Raw genomic sequence first — 15,959 nt, forward strand, 5'->3', positions numbered from 1 at the left:
ACTTTTGCCTCAGGGACAGAGCCTTCCTCCTGCATAACAAAAAGACCTACTCTCCTCCATGCCCCTTGAGCTGCAGTATCAAGAGAAAGGGACGGAGTCTCTCTTGCTTGTTGGCCAGCCCCGCCCCTGATTATGATCAGCGTCGCGCCCAGCAGGCGCGCACACTGAGCCCCCTCTCCCCACGCAATGATTTGTGTCTCTGAAGCTGCTCCAGGCACTCTGGAACAGATGCGCTGCCAGGAAAGAGACGTGTGCCCCCCTGCAGATTTCTTTTGCGTTTTTCTTCATGGGGGGCAAAGAAATATGCGGGCCATATAAATTCTGTGCCCCCACATGGGCGCAGAATTCTGTCAGGAGTAACTTAGAGTAACAATCTTGTATTTCACTCGGAGGGATAATAATTGCAACTAAGGAGTATGTTACTAAGTTCATTTGTTTGAAAATGTATGTGTAGCTTGCTGCTTTTTAAACTATGAAATTTTTTTTGTTAGGTTATTTAGTCTCGAGAAAAACTTCGATGTTAAAGGTTTTTCAATTATTTTATTTTAGGCCTCTAGTATCAGAGTCTGTGAACAACTCACTTTTTCATCAGCTAGCTGAACAACTGCAACAACAAAATTTAGAACATCTCCGACAGCAGCTCCTGGAGCAACAGCAGCCTCAAAAGGTAACTACTCCATCTTGTGGTTATCATAGTGAATGATTCTAATGTCTTCTTCCTAATACTTTTACTCATAATAATGAAACTCTGTCACTGGCTAATCACCTGGGCTAGGCTTGCAAAGTGATGACTTGGAGCAAGTGAAGGCAAAAAGCATAAAACAAAAAAACTCACAAAACAAATGTGAGCTATACATTTTGTACTTTGTACTTAAATTAGGAGAGACTAGTATTCAGCTGAGGTGGAGACACGCTTCACTTTCAGTTATCCTGTCCACTTCTTAACTAAGATTTTTTTTTTTTAAATGGTTTCCCTTCTTTCATGGAGGGCTGAAAGATGACATGCTGCTCTGACTTGTAAGAAAAAAAGGGATAATTAAGTACATTTCATTTACTGTTTGTATCACATTTAGTCATGCATAAATCCAGAAAATTCCCAATTTAGAGAAGGACCTAAACTTTGAGCGGATGCGCTTCTCTCTGATTGGGAAGAGGATCGAGTAGGTTGTATGCTGCTGCAGCAGATGGAAGGGGCTTCTTTCAACTCCTCCCCAAGATCATTCTGTGCCCTAGTGACTGAGTGATTTTGTTCTCTTCTCAGCCTGTGTGCGCAACTCAGCAGGCACCATCCATTGCCCCACTGAGGACTCATGGTCCAGACAGCCCATGCTCATTTTCTAGCTGATGCTGTACATTGACTCTCTCTCTCTCTCTGCAATGTAGTAAAGCTCTGATTCCGTCTTCCACAAAGCAATGAAAGCTTGCGCTACTTAGCAAATACTGCTACAGCCACATATCCCTGTGAAGGAGTAATAGAGTTTTTGGTAGCTATTAATGTACATTATCTAGAAATAACTATTAAAATTCCAGAATAAATATATTGAATAGGTTAGGTACCTTCCAGTGAAATGTGGTGTTCTTGAGTGAGTGAAATTGGTTGAGTTTAGGAATGAACTAATTTTGGGGACTGTGAATTTAGCATTTCTAATTCATTCAAGAGTAGGGTGACATGTCTCACCACAGGGGATTACCACCTGACTCCCCCATTCCCGATGTGCTCCAATGTGTGCTTCCAGCAGGTGCCTCTTAGCTGATCAGCATGGGAGAGGGAGTTACATCTAGTCCTGGTTGCAGCTGAGAGGCGCAGGCTTCAGCTGAAACATACAGCAGTTACTCTTAGCGTGCAGCAAGCTATGAAGAGGAACTTTGGTTTTGTATCCATGCCCTGGTGAGAGAGACAAAGTGAGAAAGAAAGCAAGAATAAAATGCAAAGGTTCGGGAGGAGTAGGAGGGCAAAAAAACAGACAGAAGGAGCAAGGAATAAAGTAGAAACTGGAAGCAGGGAGCACAGGAGATATTCAAAGGACAGTTGTGTTTTCTTGATCTTGTTTTCCATAAAACCAAAATGGTGGGTTCAGGAAAAATAATGCTGGTGTTGAGAGGCAAATACATGAAGCAAGAAGGTAATGGGACAATGACATGCTTCAGAAAAACAGGAAGGTGATGTAGAAAAATCTGGGTACTGTTCAACATTCTGCCACTTGATGTCACTAAATAGCGTAAGGTACAGAGTTTTTAAGCAGAGTGGAAGTATAAAGAGAAACAGCTGTATATTTAAAAGAATGCTTAAACACCAGAATTCAGTATCCTTTACTTCTGTTTTATCTCTTTGGGTATTTAAGACAGACACATCTTCCTAAAGGATACATTTGGTTAGCAGTCTAGAAATTGACTTCTAATAATTGACATGACATTTTAAAAGATTCATTACAAGAATCGTACATTAAGAATCCACATTTTTCAAGTTTGTTTGTTTTATTTGGAGCTATCCTTTGGTCAATTTTTAGTTTAGTTTTCATTCATTTTATGAATAGCCAGTACTGTTAGTACTGGCAGACTCCATCATGGTGCCCTGGCAGTTTTTTGGATGCAGCGCACTACTGTTGTTAAATGATGGTAATAATAATAGCTTCTTCCCAGTCTGTCAAGATGAGAAGTAATATTCTATTGCACGTGTCCTGTGTGAAAAAATTATTATAAAGACAGTTTTTTAGAAAATTGTCTTTCTCTGAATTGAATTTAAAACTATAAAAGTCATATTTTTTCTTCATGTAGAAAGCCATCAGCCTTCTTCAATGAAATTCACATAATCTCACTTCTGTTGTAGTTAAATTGGAGAGTTGTTTCCTTCATTTTTCTAAAATGTGTTAATTCAGTAAAAGGATGTTTTGGGAGAGAATTTTTTTTCCAAACAATATCTACGTTTCAGATAGGAAGCTTGTTATCCCAACCCTCCAGCTTGTACATCCAATGTACACATTGTTTATTGTAAGCATTCACTTTAACAAGCCTAAGCTCTAAAACTAAAATGCAGTAAGTGTGACTGTTAATTTTTTGTTAATAATTAACTATTTTATAGTTTACATTCTAAAATTAGTGTGATTTGTGACATTTTTCAGATGTAGTTGCACTGATAGATTTCTTTCTTGTAACTAACATCCTGGCATAAAATACTACAGTTTCATGATTTGTTTTGTCTTACTTGTTTTATCTTAAATCTCATACTGGTCCAAAAGATTGGAATTAAATGAAGATTTTAAAATTAAATTTAAATTGGTGTTGCATTTATATCACACAAAATAATTAGTCATGAAAATGTGTGGTTCTCGATGGAACTGATTACAATAAGTTATCAATGACTTATGTACCAACAATATTTATAAATTTAAAATAATATGACTATTTTGATATATGCTTCTTAGTATTGTACAAGATTACTATAGTCACTCAGGGTATGTATTTGTTTACTTGTTTGAGTTTTTTTTCTAATTAACCAGAATTGTGAAAAGATAGTCATCCTCGATGAACATTATCTGACTCATTAACTTGATGATGGTATTTTAGGTGGGAACTGAAAACGCACTGGCTCTGTTAAACTCTGTTTGTGTATTGGAGTACAGAGTGGAATAGAGGGAAATCAGGTTCAACTCAAAGTTCTCTTAGCAGGTTATTGCTGCATATTAACTTGATGTGCATTTACAAAAAACAAAGTGGTAAAAAAATATCCCAGACACTTGCAAATAAACTCTTTTCAAAAATGTTCTAACAGTCATGTTTGTATGTCCTGTGTTGTATCGCTCAGTGACATAACATACAATCTGGCTTCCAACCTTTTAAAATGTAATATTAATTTCCTGTGCAGGCAAGCCCTGAGGAAAATCAAGAGGGAAATTTTGGATCAGAGCACTCTGCATCACCATCACAAGGGAGTAGCCAACAGCAGTTTTTAGAAGTGGAAACAAACCTAGATGATTCAATGGATATTCAACAACAGGTGAAATGTACCATTTCTGATTAAATTACTGAGATTTGAAGAAAAAAATTAAACTTCAGAAATTATGTTGTATCTCTTTGTATGCCAATGTATGTTTTGTATATTTTTGCTTATATTTCTCATTGTTTCCATACTTAGGATATGGATATAGATGAAGGGCAAGATGTAGTTGAGGAAGAGATCTTTGAACAAGAAGAAAAGAAATCAGCTGTTCGTTCAAGATCAAGAACACACTCGAGATCTCGTTCAAGGTTTCATAATAAACTTATTACTCAAGTATAAGCAACTTTATCTTATTCTAAAATACAGAGGCACTGTTGTTATATTTGTTGTAGCTATATCATCATTCTGGATTTCTTGGCTTCCAGCATGGTTATGTGTTGCATTGGAATAGAACAAATAGGTACATAGTTAAACATAGGATTAAGTGATATAGTAACTTAAGACTTTTTTTTGATGTGGCAACTTATTTTGTTTAGATTTGGATTCCTTAAATTTTCAAGTATCTTCCAAGTAATACAAATAAGTAGCTAAAAAAATTGTTGACTTCGGGATGGACTTTTCCTCTGTAATGCTTATTTTTCTGCTGTAAACTTTGCAGTTCTTTTTTGTTGAGGTCAGACTAATGCTTTTCTCCTCCACCACACTAATGGTAGTACATTTCTTTTCTCTATACAATAGTAAAATAAAATGTGACTAATTTTTCTAAACTTTTAAACAAACACTAAGAAAAGTCCATATTACCGTACTGAGTTGTGATTTTTAGTAGGGCTGTCAAGCAATTAAAAACATTAATCCCGATTAATCACATGATTAAAAAATTAATCATGATTAATCACGTTGTTAAACAATAAGAGAATACCATTTGTATGAATATTTTTGGATGTTTTCCACATATTCAAATATATTTATTTCAGTTACAACTCAGAATACAAAGTGTACAGTGCTCGCTTTATATTTATTTTTATTATAAATATTTGCACTGTAAAAATAAGATAGTATTTTTCAGTTCACTTAATACAAGTACTGAAGTGCAACATTGTTATCATGAAAGTTGAACTTACAAATGTAGATAGTTATGTACAAAAAATAAGTGCATTCAAAAATAAAACAATGTAAAATTTTAGAGCTTACAAGTCCACTCAGTCCTACTTCTTTGCAGCCAATCGCTCAGACAAACCAGTTTGTTTACATTTGCTGGAGATAATGCTGTTTACAATGTTCTTGTTTACAGTGTCACCTGAAAGTGAGAACGGGTGTTCACATGACACTATTATAGCCATCATTGCAAGATATTTGCATGCCAGATACACTAAAGATTCATATGTCCCTTCATGCTTTATCCACCATTTCAGAGGACATGCGTCCATGCTGATGATGGGTTCTGCTAGATAATGATCCAAAGCAGTGCAGACCAATGCATGTTCATTTTCATCATCTGAGTCACATGTCATCAGCAGAAGGTTGATTTTCTTCTTTGGTCGTTGGGGATCTGTAGTTTCCATATTGGAGTGTTGCTCTTTTTAAGATGTCTGAAAGCATGCTCCACACCCTGTCCCTCTCAGATTTTGAAAGGCACTTCAGATTCTTAAATCTTGGGTCAAGTGTTGTAGCTATCTCTAGAAATCTGATATTGGAACCTTCTTTGTGTTTTGTCAGATCTGCAGTGAAAGTGTTCTTAAATCAAACAATATATATGCTGTGTTGTCATCTGAAACTACCACAACACAAAATATATGGCCGAATGCGGGTAAAACCATGGAGCAGGAGACGTATAATCCTCCTCCAAGGAGTTCAGTCACAAATTTAATTAACACATTTTTTTAAACAAGCATCATAAGCATGTCCTCTGGAATGATGGCCAAAGCATGAAGGGGCATACAAATGTTTAGCACATCTGGCATGTAAATACCTTGCAATGCCGGCTACAAAAGTGCCATGCGAACGTCTGTGCTCACTTTCAAGTGACACCGCACAAGAGAAGCGGGCAGCATTATCTCCCATAAATGTAAACAAACTTGTTTGTCTTAGCGATTGGCTGGACAAGAGGTAGGACTGAGTGGAGTTGTAGGCTCTAAAGTTTTACATTGTTTTGTTTTTGAGTATAGTTATGTAACAAAAAAAATCTACATTTGTAGATTGTACTTTCACGATAAAGAGATTGCGCTACAGTACTTGTATGGGGTGAAGTGAAAAATACAGTGTTTTATCATTTTTACAGTGAAAATATTTGTAATCAAAAGTAATATAAAGTGAGAACTGTACACGTATTCTGTTTTTGCAGTTGAAATCAATATATTTGAAAATGTAGAAAAACATCCAAAACATTTAATAAATTTTAATTCCTATTCTGTTAACAGTGCGAATAATCGCAATTAATTTTTTAAATCGCGATTATTATTTTTTGAGTTAATCATGTGAATTAACTGTGATTAATCGACAGCCCTAATTTTTAGTGAAACAAAAATAAAAGTGGAGTAAGTCTCTCTCCTGACACCTGTTCAAGGTATTAAAAATAAATGTTTTGTAGGTCACCAAGAAAACGGAGGTCCAGGTCACGGTCTGGTTCCCGAAAACGTAAACACAGAAAACGTTCACGCTCAAGATCAAGAGAAAGGAAGAGAAAATCATCTCGGTCATACTCCAGTGAAAGAAGAGCTAGGGAAAGGGAAAAAGAACGCCAGAAAAAGGGATTGCCTCCTATTCGGTCTAAAACACTAAGTGGTAGGTAATGCTTATTTTATGTTTTTTAATACCTTAGTATTCAAGAGAGAGGGAAAAAAAGTAGCCCTTTACATTTCTCTGGCAAGGAAACAAAATTTATATTAAGTACCATTATGACTAATTTTAGTCTAGTAACTGAAATCTCAAAAGTTAGATTGTTAATAAGTAATTTTATAATTAATCTATAAATATGTCAGTCATTTAATCATGAAGAAAGTAGGATTTTGTTCCTTCAAAGATTTTATTCTTGTAAAAATTATGAGCAGTGGTACCTGCCCCATAGACAAAACTACAACGTAGATTCTGTTTAATGTTGAATTTTGCATTCCTTCTAAAATATACCTAGTTAGAGTGACTTGAAAATTGATGTTCCAGTTCAGGGGACAGGATAGAGTTTGTGATGCAGATTTGAGGTCATTTGATCAATGGGTTCCTGAGAAATGTTCCCCCTTCCACCCTATTCTGAAATTACCTGTTTCTAAAATGTCAGCGTTCTTATCATACTTTTTTTGTTGTATATAGGGACTAAATTGGGGTGTGTTGGGCTGGATCCGCAAGAAACTTACATCACTGGGATGTTCCTGTTAAATTTGTGTGTACAACACCAAGAACAGTATCCAAATCCCAGTTAATTCAAAGTTGTTCATCTTTAGTTCTGGTTCTTTGGAGTGCTGCTCGAGACAGCTGTGATCCCTTCAGGGAACACTAGCATCCTGAAGATGGAGGAAAAAAGGGAGGGGGGAGAAAGAACCTCCCCCACAAAATATCCTTTAGCCTAGAAGAATGTGTACTGGGGTGGGTGCCAGAAGCCATGAATTCAAGTGTCTTTGTTCACTGATAGTCTGGATCACTTTACAACCATTGTTATTAGTGTTGTGCATATTCTGCTGCTGCATAATGTACAACAGATTTCTAGTAATAGGAGGTGTATGTTCCAGAGTCTTAGCTTTCTTTTTCATAAATTGTCTCTAGATCCTAATGTTTGCAAAGATGATCTTGAAAACATTGATTTAGTGTAAACCAATGCAGAGTCATCTATCTCAGCCTTCAGACAATTTGAAACGTACCCCTAAGAGGTGTAAACTGCCTTATCCATTTCAGTCTGGGCCCACTGCACTTACGTTTTCCCAGGGTGCTTTGGAATTCAGCATTTTGCTGCAGCCTGACGCCTTACAGTTTGTTTTTACAGTTTGCCTGACCTACTTATAGGTATCTCTTGTTTTATGGCTTCTCCACAAAGAAGAGTTAATTAGATTTATAGTGTATATTTCCTGCATTGTTGAGCTAGGCAGCAGGGAGCTAGAGCTGGTGTCTCTGTCTTCACTAACAAGGTCAGCTCCCAGACTGCTGCGCTGGGCATCACAAAATGGGGAAGAGATGGCCAGCCCTCTGTGGAGAAAGAGGTGGTTAGGGACTATTTAGAAAAGCTGGACGTGCACAAGTCCATGGGGCCGGACGAGTTGCATCCGAAAGTGCTAAAGGAATTGGCAGCTGTGATTGCAGAGCCATTGGCCATTATCTTTGAAAACTCATGGCGAACGGGGGAAGTCCCGGATGACTGGAAAAAGGCTAATGTAGTGCCAATCTTTAAAAAAGGGGAGAAGGAGGATCCTGGGAACTACAGGCCAGTCCTCCTCACCTCAGTCCCCAGAAAAATCATGGAGCAGGTCCTCAAAGAATCAATCCTGAAGCACTTACATGAGAGGAAAGTGATCAGGAACCGTCAGCATGGATTCACCAAGGGAAGGTCATGCCTGACTAATCTAATCGCCTCCTATGATGAGATTACTGGTTCTGTGGATGAAGGGAAAGCAGTGGATGTATTGTTTCTTGACTTTAGCAAAGCTTTTGACACAGTCTCCCACAGTATTCTTGTCAGCAAATTAAAGAAGTATGGGCTGGATGAATGGACAATAAGGTGGGTAGAAAGTTGGCTAGATTGTCGGGCTCAACGGGTTGTGATCGATGGCTCCATGTCTAGTTGGCAGCCGGTGTCAAGTGGAGTGCCCCAGGAGTCGGTCCTGGGGCCGGTTTTGTTCAATATCTTCATAAATGATCTGGAGGATGGTGTGGATTGCACTCTCAGCAAATTTGCGGATGATACTAAACTGGGAGGAGTGGTAGATATGCTGGAGGGCAGGGATAGGATACAGAGAGACCTAGACAAATTGGAGGATTGGGCCAAAAGGAATCTGATGAGGTTCAGTAAGGATAAGTGCAGGGTCCTGCACTTAAGACGGAAGAACCCAATGCACAGCTACAGACTAGGGACCGAATGGCTAGGCAGCAGTTCTGCGGAAAAGGACCTAGGGGTGACAGTGGACGAGAAGCTGGATATGGGTCAGCAGTGTGCCCTTGTTGCCAAGAAGGCCAATGGCATTTTGGGATGTATAAGTAGGGGCATAGCGAGCAGATCGAGGGACGTGATCGTCCCCCTGTATTCGACATTGGTGAGGCCTCATCTGGAGTACTGTGTCCAGTTTTGGGCTCCACACTACAAGAAGGATGTGGATAAATTGGAGAGAGCCCAGCGAAGGGCAACAAAAATGATTAGGGGTCTGGAACACCTGACTTATGAGGAGAGGCTGAGGGAACTGGGATTGTTTAGTCTGCAGAAGAGAAGAATGAGGGGGGATTTGATAGCTGCTTTCAACTACCTGAGAGGTGGTTCCAGAGAGGATGGTTCTAGACTATTCTCAGTGGTAGAAGAGGACAGGACAAGGAGTAATGGTCTCAAGTTGCAGTGGGGGAGGTTTAGGTTGGATATTAGGAAAAACTTTTTCACTAGGAGGGTGGTGAAACACTGGAATGCGTTACCCAGGGAGGTGGTAGAATCTCCTTCCTTAGAAGTTTTTAAGGTCAGGCTTGACAAAGCCTGCAGGACCAATCCTGCTTTGAGCAGGGGGTTGGACTAGATGACCTCCTGAGGTCCCTTCCAACCCTGATATTCTATGATTCTAGCTCCTGCTAAAGCTTTTCTGGCTGAAAGCTGAAGTGTAGGCTGGTGAGCTGAGTAGCCTGGAGTTCAGTGCAGAAATTGAAGCCTGGGGAGATGCCGACAAAAGAACTGTAACTGGGCAGGTTATTGGAAAGACGTGGGAGGTCTGGAACTTTCTCATGTGGGGAAAAAGTGCAAGGAACCTGAGTTATTATGGGGGTTCAGGAATGGTGGGAGTATTGGAGCCCTGCCAGCAGTAGGAGTACGTGTGGATGAGGGCCGGGGATCTCTTCTTTGCTTACTGGGGAGATAAGATGGACAGGAACCAAAGGACACCAGGAGCTATGGAAAAATTGGCTGAGAAGGCACAGGCCAAGTCTCTTCTTCTCTGGTATATGTAGAAATATCTTTTGGTAAATGTCAGGAGGAAAGATGCTCTTGTGGTTAAGAGCCCGAGGGATTGTCTACATCTATAACTTCTGTTGACCTGGCTATGTTGCTCAGGGGTGTGAAAAATTCACATTCCTGAGCAACATAATTAAGTCAGTCCAAGCCCCAGTGTAGATAGCACTACGTTGATGGAAGAAATCAACCTTGCTAGTGCCTCTCAGAGAGGTAGATTTACTACAGCGATGGAAAAAACCCTTTTGTCGCTGTGGTAAGTGTATACACCTGCAGGAGCACAGCTGCAACTGTGCCACTGTAGTGTTTGTTTCTAGTGTGTAGACATACCCTCAGGAGACAGAGTTTTGGGGGAGGGGGTAGAGAGAATGTACCCATTTTACCACTTCATTGTGCTAAGATATTAAACCATACTTCCTATACAAAGAATAGAAAATATTGCTAAATTCCATGGCTGGGTTAAAGTACCACAGCACAGTAAGCATTAAATGTTTTTAAATTAACACTAATGTAATTCATCAGGGCTCAAAGTAAAGTAAAATTTCAATCCCTAATCTCACTCTAAGGATGAGAAGTTCTTGTAAAAAAAAAAAAATCCATTTTTCAAATTTTAGAATAGTTACACTCTCTTTTCAGGCTGATTTCCCCTGGGTTTCTTGGTTTCCATCTGAGAATGTTATTTTCTTTAAACCACATTTTAGAAGTTTGAAGTTTAACTGTTTGTTGGCAAATAATTTTTGATAGTCTTCAGTTTAATACCTGCAACTTGATATGCCATTAATGCTCAGTGAGGGCAAACAGCCTTGCCTACTTAGCAGAAAAGATATATTTTTAAAGTGATGAAGGTATTCATCAAAACATTAACCAAATATAACATTCACAAGAAGGTTAATATCAAAATGGATATCAAACATGAGTTAGCTTTCAGGTGAATGACCTTTTATATGAAATATCTTTCTTTGCAGTTTTACATTCAGGAGAGGAAGGAAACTGACCCAGTGATTACTACTTTAAATACCAGTTCCAATAATGCTCCTTAACTTTCATTTTTTCATGTATTCATCTGTTCTATAAATTGTTCTGTAAATCTTCAGATCTACATGTGAGATTGCATGCTCAGTAGAAATGTTGCTTGTTAAAAATACTTGTTTCTTTAATGGCTACATTAGCGGATGATCTACAGTATGCTTTCATTTCCCTACCTCTGATGAAGTGTTTGTTTTGAGTTAAGAAAGATCAAGATCCTTTTACCAAGGCTAGTTTATCTGAATGGAATGTTGTGTTTTTTATTTGTTAGAGCTGTGTGCAGGGAGTCAATACTTATTGATTCTGTTCTCAGCTTCATCACTAATGCATCTTGTGAACTTGGGCATTTCACTTAATTTCTGTGCCTCAGTTTACTTAACCTCTGTTATCTGGGTAAAATATTATAATTCCTGCCTGAGATTGGTAGTTTATACTTAATTGTTTGTAAAGCACTTTCAAATTATTGGATGCAGAATGCAATGTCTTGCAAGGTATTGTCATTTTAAATTTATGTAATCTCTCTCTTGACAGTCTGCAGTACTACTCTTTGGGTTGGTCAAGTAGACAAGAAGGCCACACAGCAAGATTTAACTAATTTGTTCGAAGAATTTGGACAAATAGAATCTATTAACGTAAGTGAGCACAGTGTCCTAAATTTTAAAACTCTTTTTTGCATATTACCAATTTAGGAAAGTTTATGCTGTATGATACATTTGCCAGATCCACAATAATGTGTACATAATATGTAGGAAAACATGACAGATGTGATGCATGTTGCATTTAAGAAAATAAGATGTGTGAGCTGAATTGTCTGTTAGAAAAAGAAGTTTTCTTGTAGTTTATAGGCCAAATTTTTCAAAAATGAGTGCCTCTGGTTAGATTCATAAGTCTTATTTAACCATCTAAATATATAGTTAGGAACTTACCTTTAGGGATCCATTTTTACAAACCTTGGCCATAATCCTTACCTGTGTATTTCTATTGTATTACAGTTGGCATTTGAACAACTAAGGAAAGGCGCTCTACGTAGTCAAATGGGTGTGCTTCTTCCCTCAGATTATTCATGGGAACTGTTGTTTTGATTGTTACAGTGAAATATGCTATAAGAGAGGAATTTGTTTTGTTTTTTAAAAAGAATCACAAATATTAGTTACGATACGCACATTATAGTACAATATTAGGAAAAATTAATGACAAACACACCTGGACTGCTACTCCAGTAACTGCTTCAAACCATAACATTTTCAGTTGCCTGTCAGACACATGCTATTTCTTAACGTAACAAAATCATTTATTTCATAAAAAATAAAATGTTCCATTTTGTCACTCACTTTAAAATGTAGTTCTTTTTCGAGTCATTGTTTACAGAGATTCTACTCTTGATATGCATACTCCCCAGGCCCATGAGATTGAATCATTTGAATAGCAGTGTGCATTGGTGCTGTGCCTGTGCGCACCTCCAGGTGAATGGGCAACTGCTTGTTTGTCACTGAGAGTGGAATCTGTGGATAAGTACTCAAAGAAGAAAGGATGCTTACTTCCTCCACAGTAACTGTGGTTCTTTGAGATGTGTTGTCCACACATATTCCATGGCCTGTCCTCCTTCCCTTCCAATCAGTCCTATTCTCATGTGGTGCTTACTGGCAAATGAACTGAGTTTGGGATACAGCTGCTCTGCCCCTTATACCTTCAGCTATGGGAAGAGGGAGGTGGCCAGAATGGTGGCATGGCCTCAGTACACACAGCTATTCAGAAGACTCCAGTCTTGTGCAGGTGGGGCACATACACAGTGGTTTTTGAAGATGTGGTGTTCACACAGATTCCACAGTTAATGTAGGGTATGTAACCATTTTTTGTACTCTGAAAAGTCTCTGTAAAATCAACATCTTATTTAACACATCTGCTCCCTGTGAGAGTGTTCAGTCAGATCAGATTACTTTAGTGCTGACAGTAAGTTTGGTTTTTAGTTCTGCCAGTCTTGCAGAACCAACACCATTCCAGGAGAGCAAACTGGGTTCTTTCTGGCTTCAAGAAAAGAATTGTTTAAAAAGCTCCAGTTTCAGGACCACGTATACTGTCCCATTCTTTACAGGTAATTTCCTTATTTGCCCCTGAATGCAGTAGAGTGACACAGGAGTAGCTGAGGGTAGCATTTGCCCTGCAGAATCTTAAATACAGGTGCAGAAACAAAAGAAGCACTGTTTGTATTTCAGATCCCAGGTTTAGTTAGCAGTTAAGAAAAATATCTTCTAAGCTGAGCGAATTTGAGATGGAAATAATGACAGCAATAACCATGGAATCCCACAGTGCCATTTTTATAGTCACCTTTCAGAGTAGAACTACACTTGAAGTAGTTCGTGCAAAGCAATTTCAGCCATTTCCCCACCCCCTTCTTCCAAATTGGAGCACCGACACTCTTACATCTTATAAAAATTAATCTTTTAAAACAGCAGAATTCAAATCAGCCATTTAAAAAATATTCTGTTGCTCTGTGTAGTACTATTTAGTTGTTAAACAACATCCAAAAACTTTTTATATTTATAACTTATGACCAAAACTTTTGGCCACAACTATATAATAAATTATCACTGAGATGCCATCCCTCCAGCATCATAGTGAAAGCTATAATTAATATGGCAAAACAGATTATTTTGCAACTCCCTAAGTTTGGATGCTCAGAAGTCTAAAATGTTTTTCTTTTTGACTATCAACTTCTGTGCTTAGCCTGTATGGGGAAAAATAATTGTATGGGAATCTTAAGAAAATTTAATTCAGTTGTTTGAATTTGGTGAGTATATAACAGTACTTTTGCCATTTAAAAAGATAAATTAACCACACATTTGAAACATTGATTATAGCACAAAATTAAATTTACAAATTTCCATGTTTGTATTGTAAATAATGGTTAATGAATAGTGCTTTTCATTGGATTAGGGTAAATAATAAACTATCGAAAAATTGCTTTTGAACATGCTCAGTATGAGTGAGAGAACTGTTCAGACTTTGTCTCCCATCTTGAGAAATGCAGGAATGCTGTTTTTCAGGCAGCGCTGCTGGGACATTTTCCAAGATGGATAATAGTTATTTTACCAGTGTGTTTGCATGCGTGTTCACACAAAAACCCTAGTCATTTAATTTTGATGTGAACTACAAAACCTAATTGAGACCGTATAAATACTAACATGAAGCAGAGGTTTTGGTGGGGGGGTTGTTTGTTGGTTTGTTTGTTCATTAAGAAAACTAAACACAAAATGGACTATTAAGGCTTTACAGTTAAAACAGAAGTCAAGTAATGGGAAAATTACAGTTACTACAATCTTAATATGTCAATGCACCTAAGCCATCTGTATTTTATACTGTACATTTAATATGAGGAACTAAGAATAGAAAATATACCATTGAATTTAGTCAAGTTAATACTCTAGGAACGTTGGACTAGATCCTGGCTGGTGCTAAGAACCCTTTGTCATACTTTTGGATTGCAGTGGACTATATAGCTGGTTTAACAAGCCATGTGAAGATTCCTTGGCATAGAGAAATCCCTGGCTGGCTGACCCAGAAGCTTCAGAGCCCAGATGAGTGGGTGTGTTTTGCTACTGTGGTCCTCAGTTAACGCAGTGGTCCTTTGGAAGTCATTATCTCAGGGGTTCTCAAATCCTTTTTTTGCTGGGAGCCCTTTGAAAATATTTCACACTGTAAACCCAATCCCCCCCCTCCCCCAATATACCATGCCACCCTTACTTCTGTACTGCTGCTGGCGGCAGCGCTTCATTCAGGCCTGGACACCACGCCTGGCCAGCGGCCTCTCTTCTTCCAACCCCCCTACAATAGTCTTGTGACCCTCTTTTGGGCCCTTGTGACCCCCAGTTTAAGAAATGCTGTATTATCGGGTCTTCTCTCACTTGCATTTGGCAGAACTGGCCCCCAGCCATCACCAGGTTAGGAACAATTCACTCCTTTATTCCTCACCACCAGAGCTGTGCCAAGTGAATTTCAGCCAGAACAAAGGAGTTGGGTCCATTAACATTTGCATTTTTTCACTCTTTTGCCACCTTAACATTGCGTTAAAGTAGTTTTTATATTTATCCATCTTTCTGCAGTTGAATAAATGTGAAGAGGGCTGTTATCAATATTAATAAAGGGTGTTGTCTATTGTTGATATGTCATTTTAAATTGTAAATACGATGTCTTACATCTATTTGCATTTCTCAGAAATGCTGTAAATTTCCGCTTTCTTGATGAGAAGTAACTTGGAATTGTGTTACAAATACATCTTCATGACAGTTCTTCTGCTCCTGTACCTCTTAAAGTACAGAGCTATCACCCTTTACATTGGTTTTAAGAAATGTTAACTTGAGTGTTTTACAAAAAATTAGAATTCACTGACACATGAAGACATTGTCTAAACAAGTGTTAATTGCTATAATAAGATATATTTCTTTTTCATAGATGATTCCTCCAAGAGGTTGTGCATATGTCTGCATGGTTCATAGACAAGATGCATATCGTGCTCTTCAGAAACTTAGTTCTGGATCCTACAAAATTGGATCTAAAATTATTAAGGTAAGCCACATTTTGTTCAGTAACATAGCCCAACTTAAAGTACAGCAGTATTTTTATTATGATGGTTTAATTGTGTACTTTGAAAAATAATGTCAAGTATCGGGGTAGCCGTGTTAGTCTGTATCCACAAAAACAACAAGGAGTCCTGTGGCACCTTAAAGACTAACAGATTTATTTGAGCATAAGCGTTCGTGGGTAAAAACCCCACTTCTCCATGCATCTGAAGGAGAGGGGTTTTTACCCACGAAAGCTTATGCTCAAATAAATCTGTTAGTCTTTAAAGTGCCGCCGGACTCCTTGAAAAGCAATGAA

The 15,959-nt window shown here is 38.2% G+C and overlaps 1 protein-coding gene across 2 annotated transcripts in view; it reads left to right on the forward strand.

Moving 5' to 3' along the window:
- Positions 1-15,959, forward strand: part of SCAF8 (SR-related CTD associated factor 8) — a 133,962-nt gene that overhangs the window by 54,408 nt on the left and 63,595 nt on the right. For both annotated transcript variants that reach the window (XM_073337718.1, XM_073337716.1), the window contains exons 9-14: positions 550-667; positions 3,863-3,994; positions 4,133-4,245; positions 6,525-6,718; positions 11,616-11,716; positions 15,534-15,647. In XM_073337718.1, coding sequence (XP_073193819.1) covers positions 550-667; positions 3,863-3,994; positions 4,133-4,245; positions 6,525-6,718; positions 11,616-11,716; positions 15,534-15,647 — 772 coding nt within the window. The remainder of the gene's footprint in view (positions 1-549; positions 668-3,862; positions 3,995-4,132; positions 4,246-6,524; positions 6,719-11,615; positions 11,717-15,533; positions 15,648-15,959) is intronic.

This window comes from Lepidochelys kempii, chromosome 3, assembly GCF_965140265.1.
Source record: "Lepidochelys kempii isolate rLepKem1 chromosome 3, rLepKem1.hap2, whole genome shotgun sequence".
Classification (NCBI taxonomy): Eukaryota; Metazoa; Chordata; order Testudines; family Cheloniidae; genus Lepidochelys; species Lepidochelys kempii.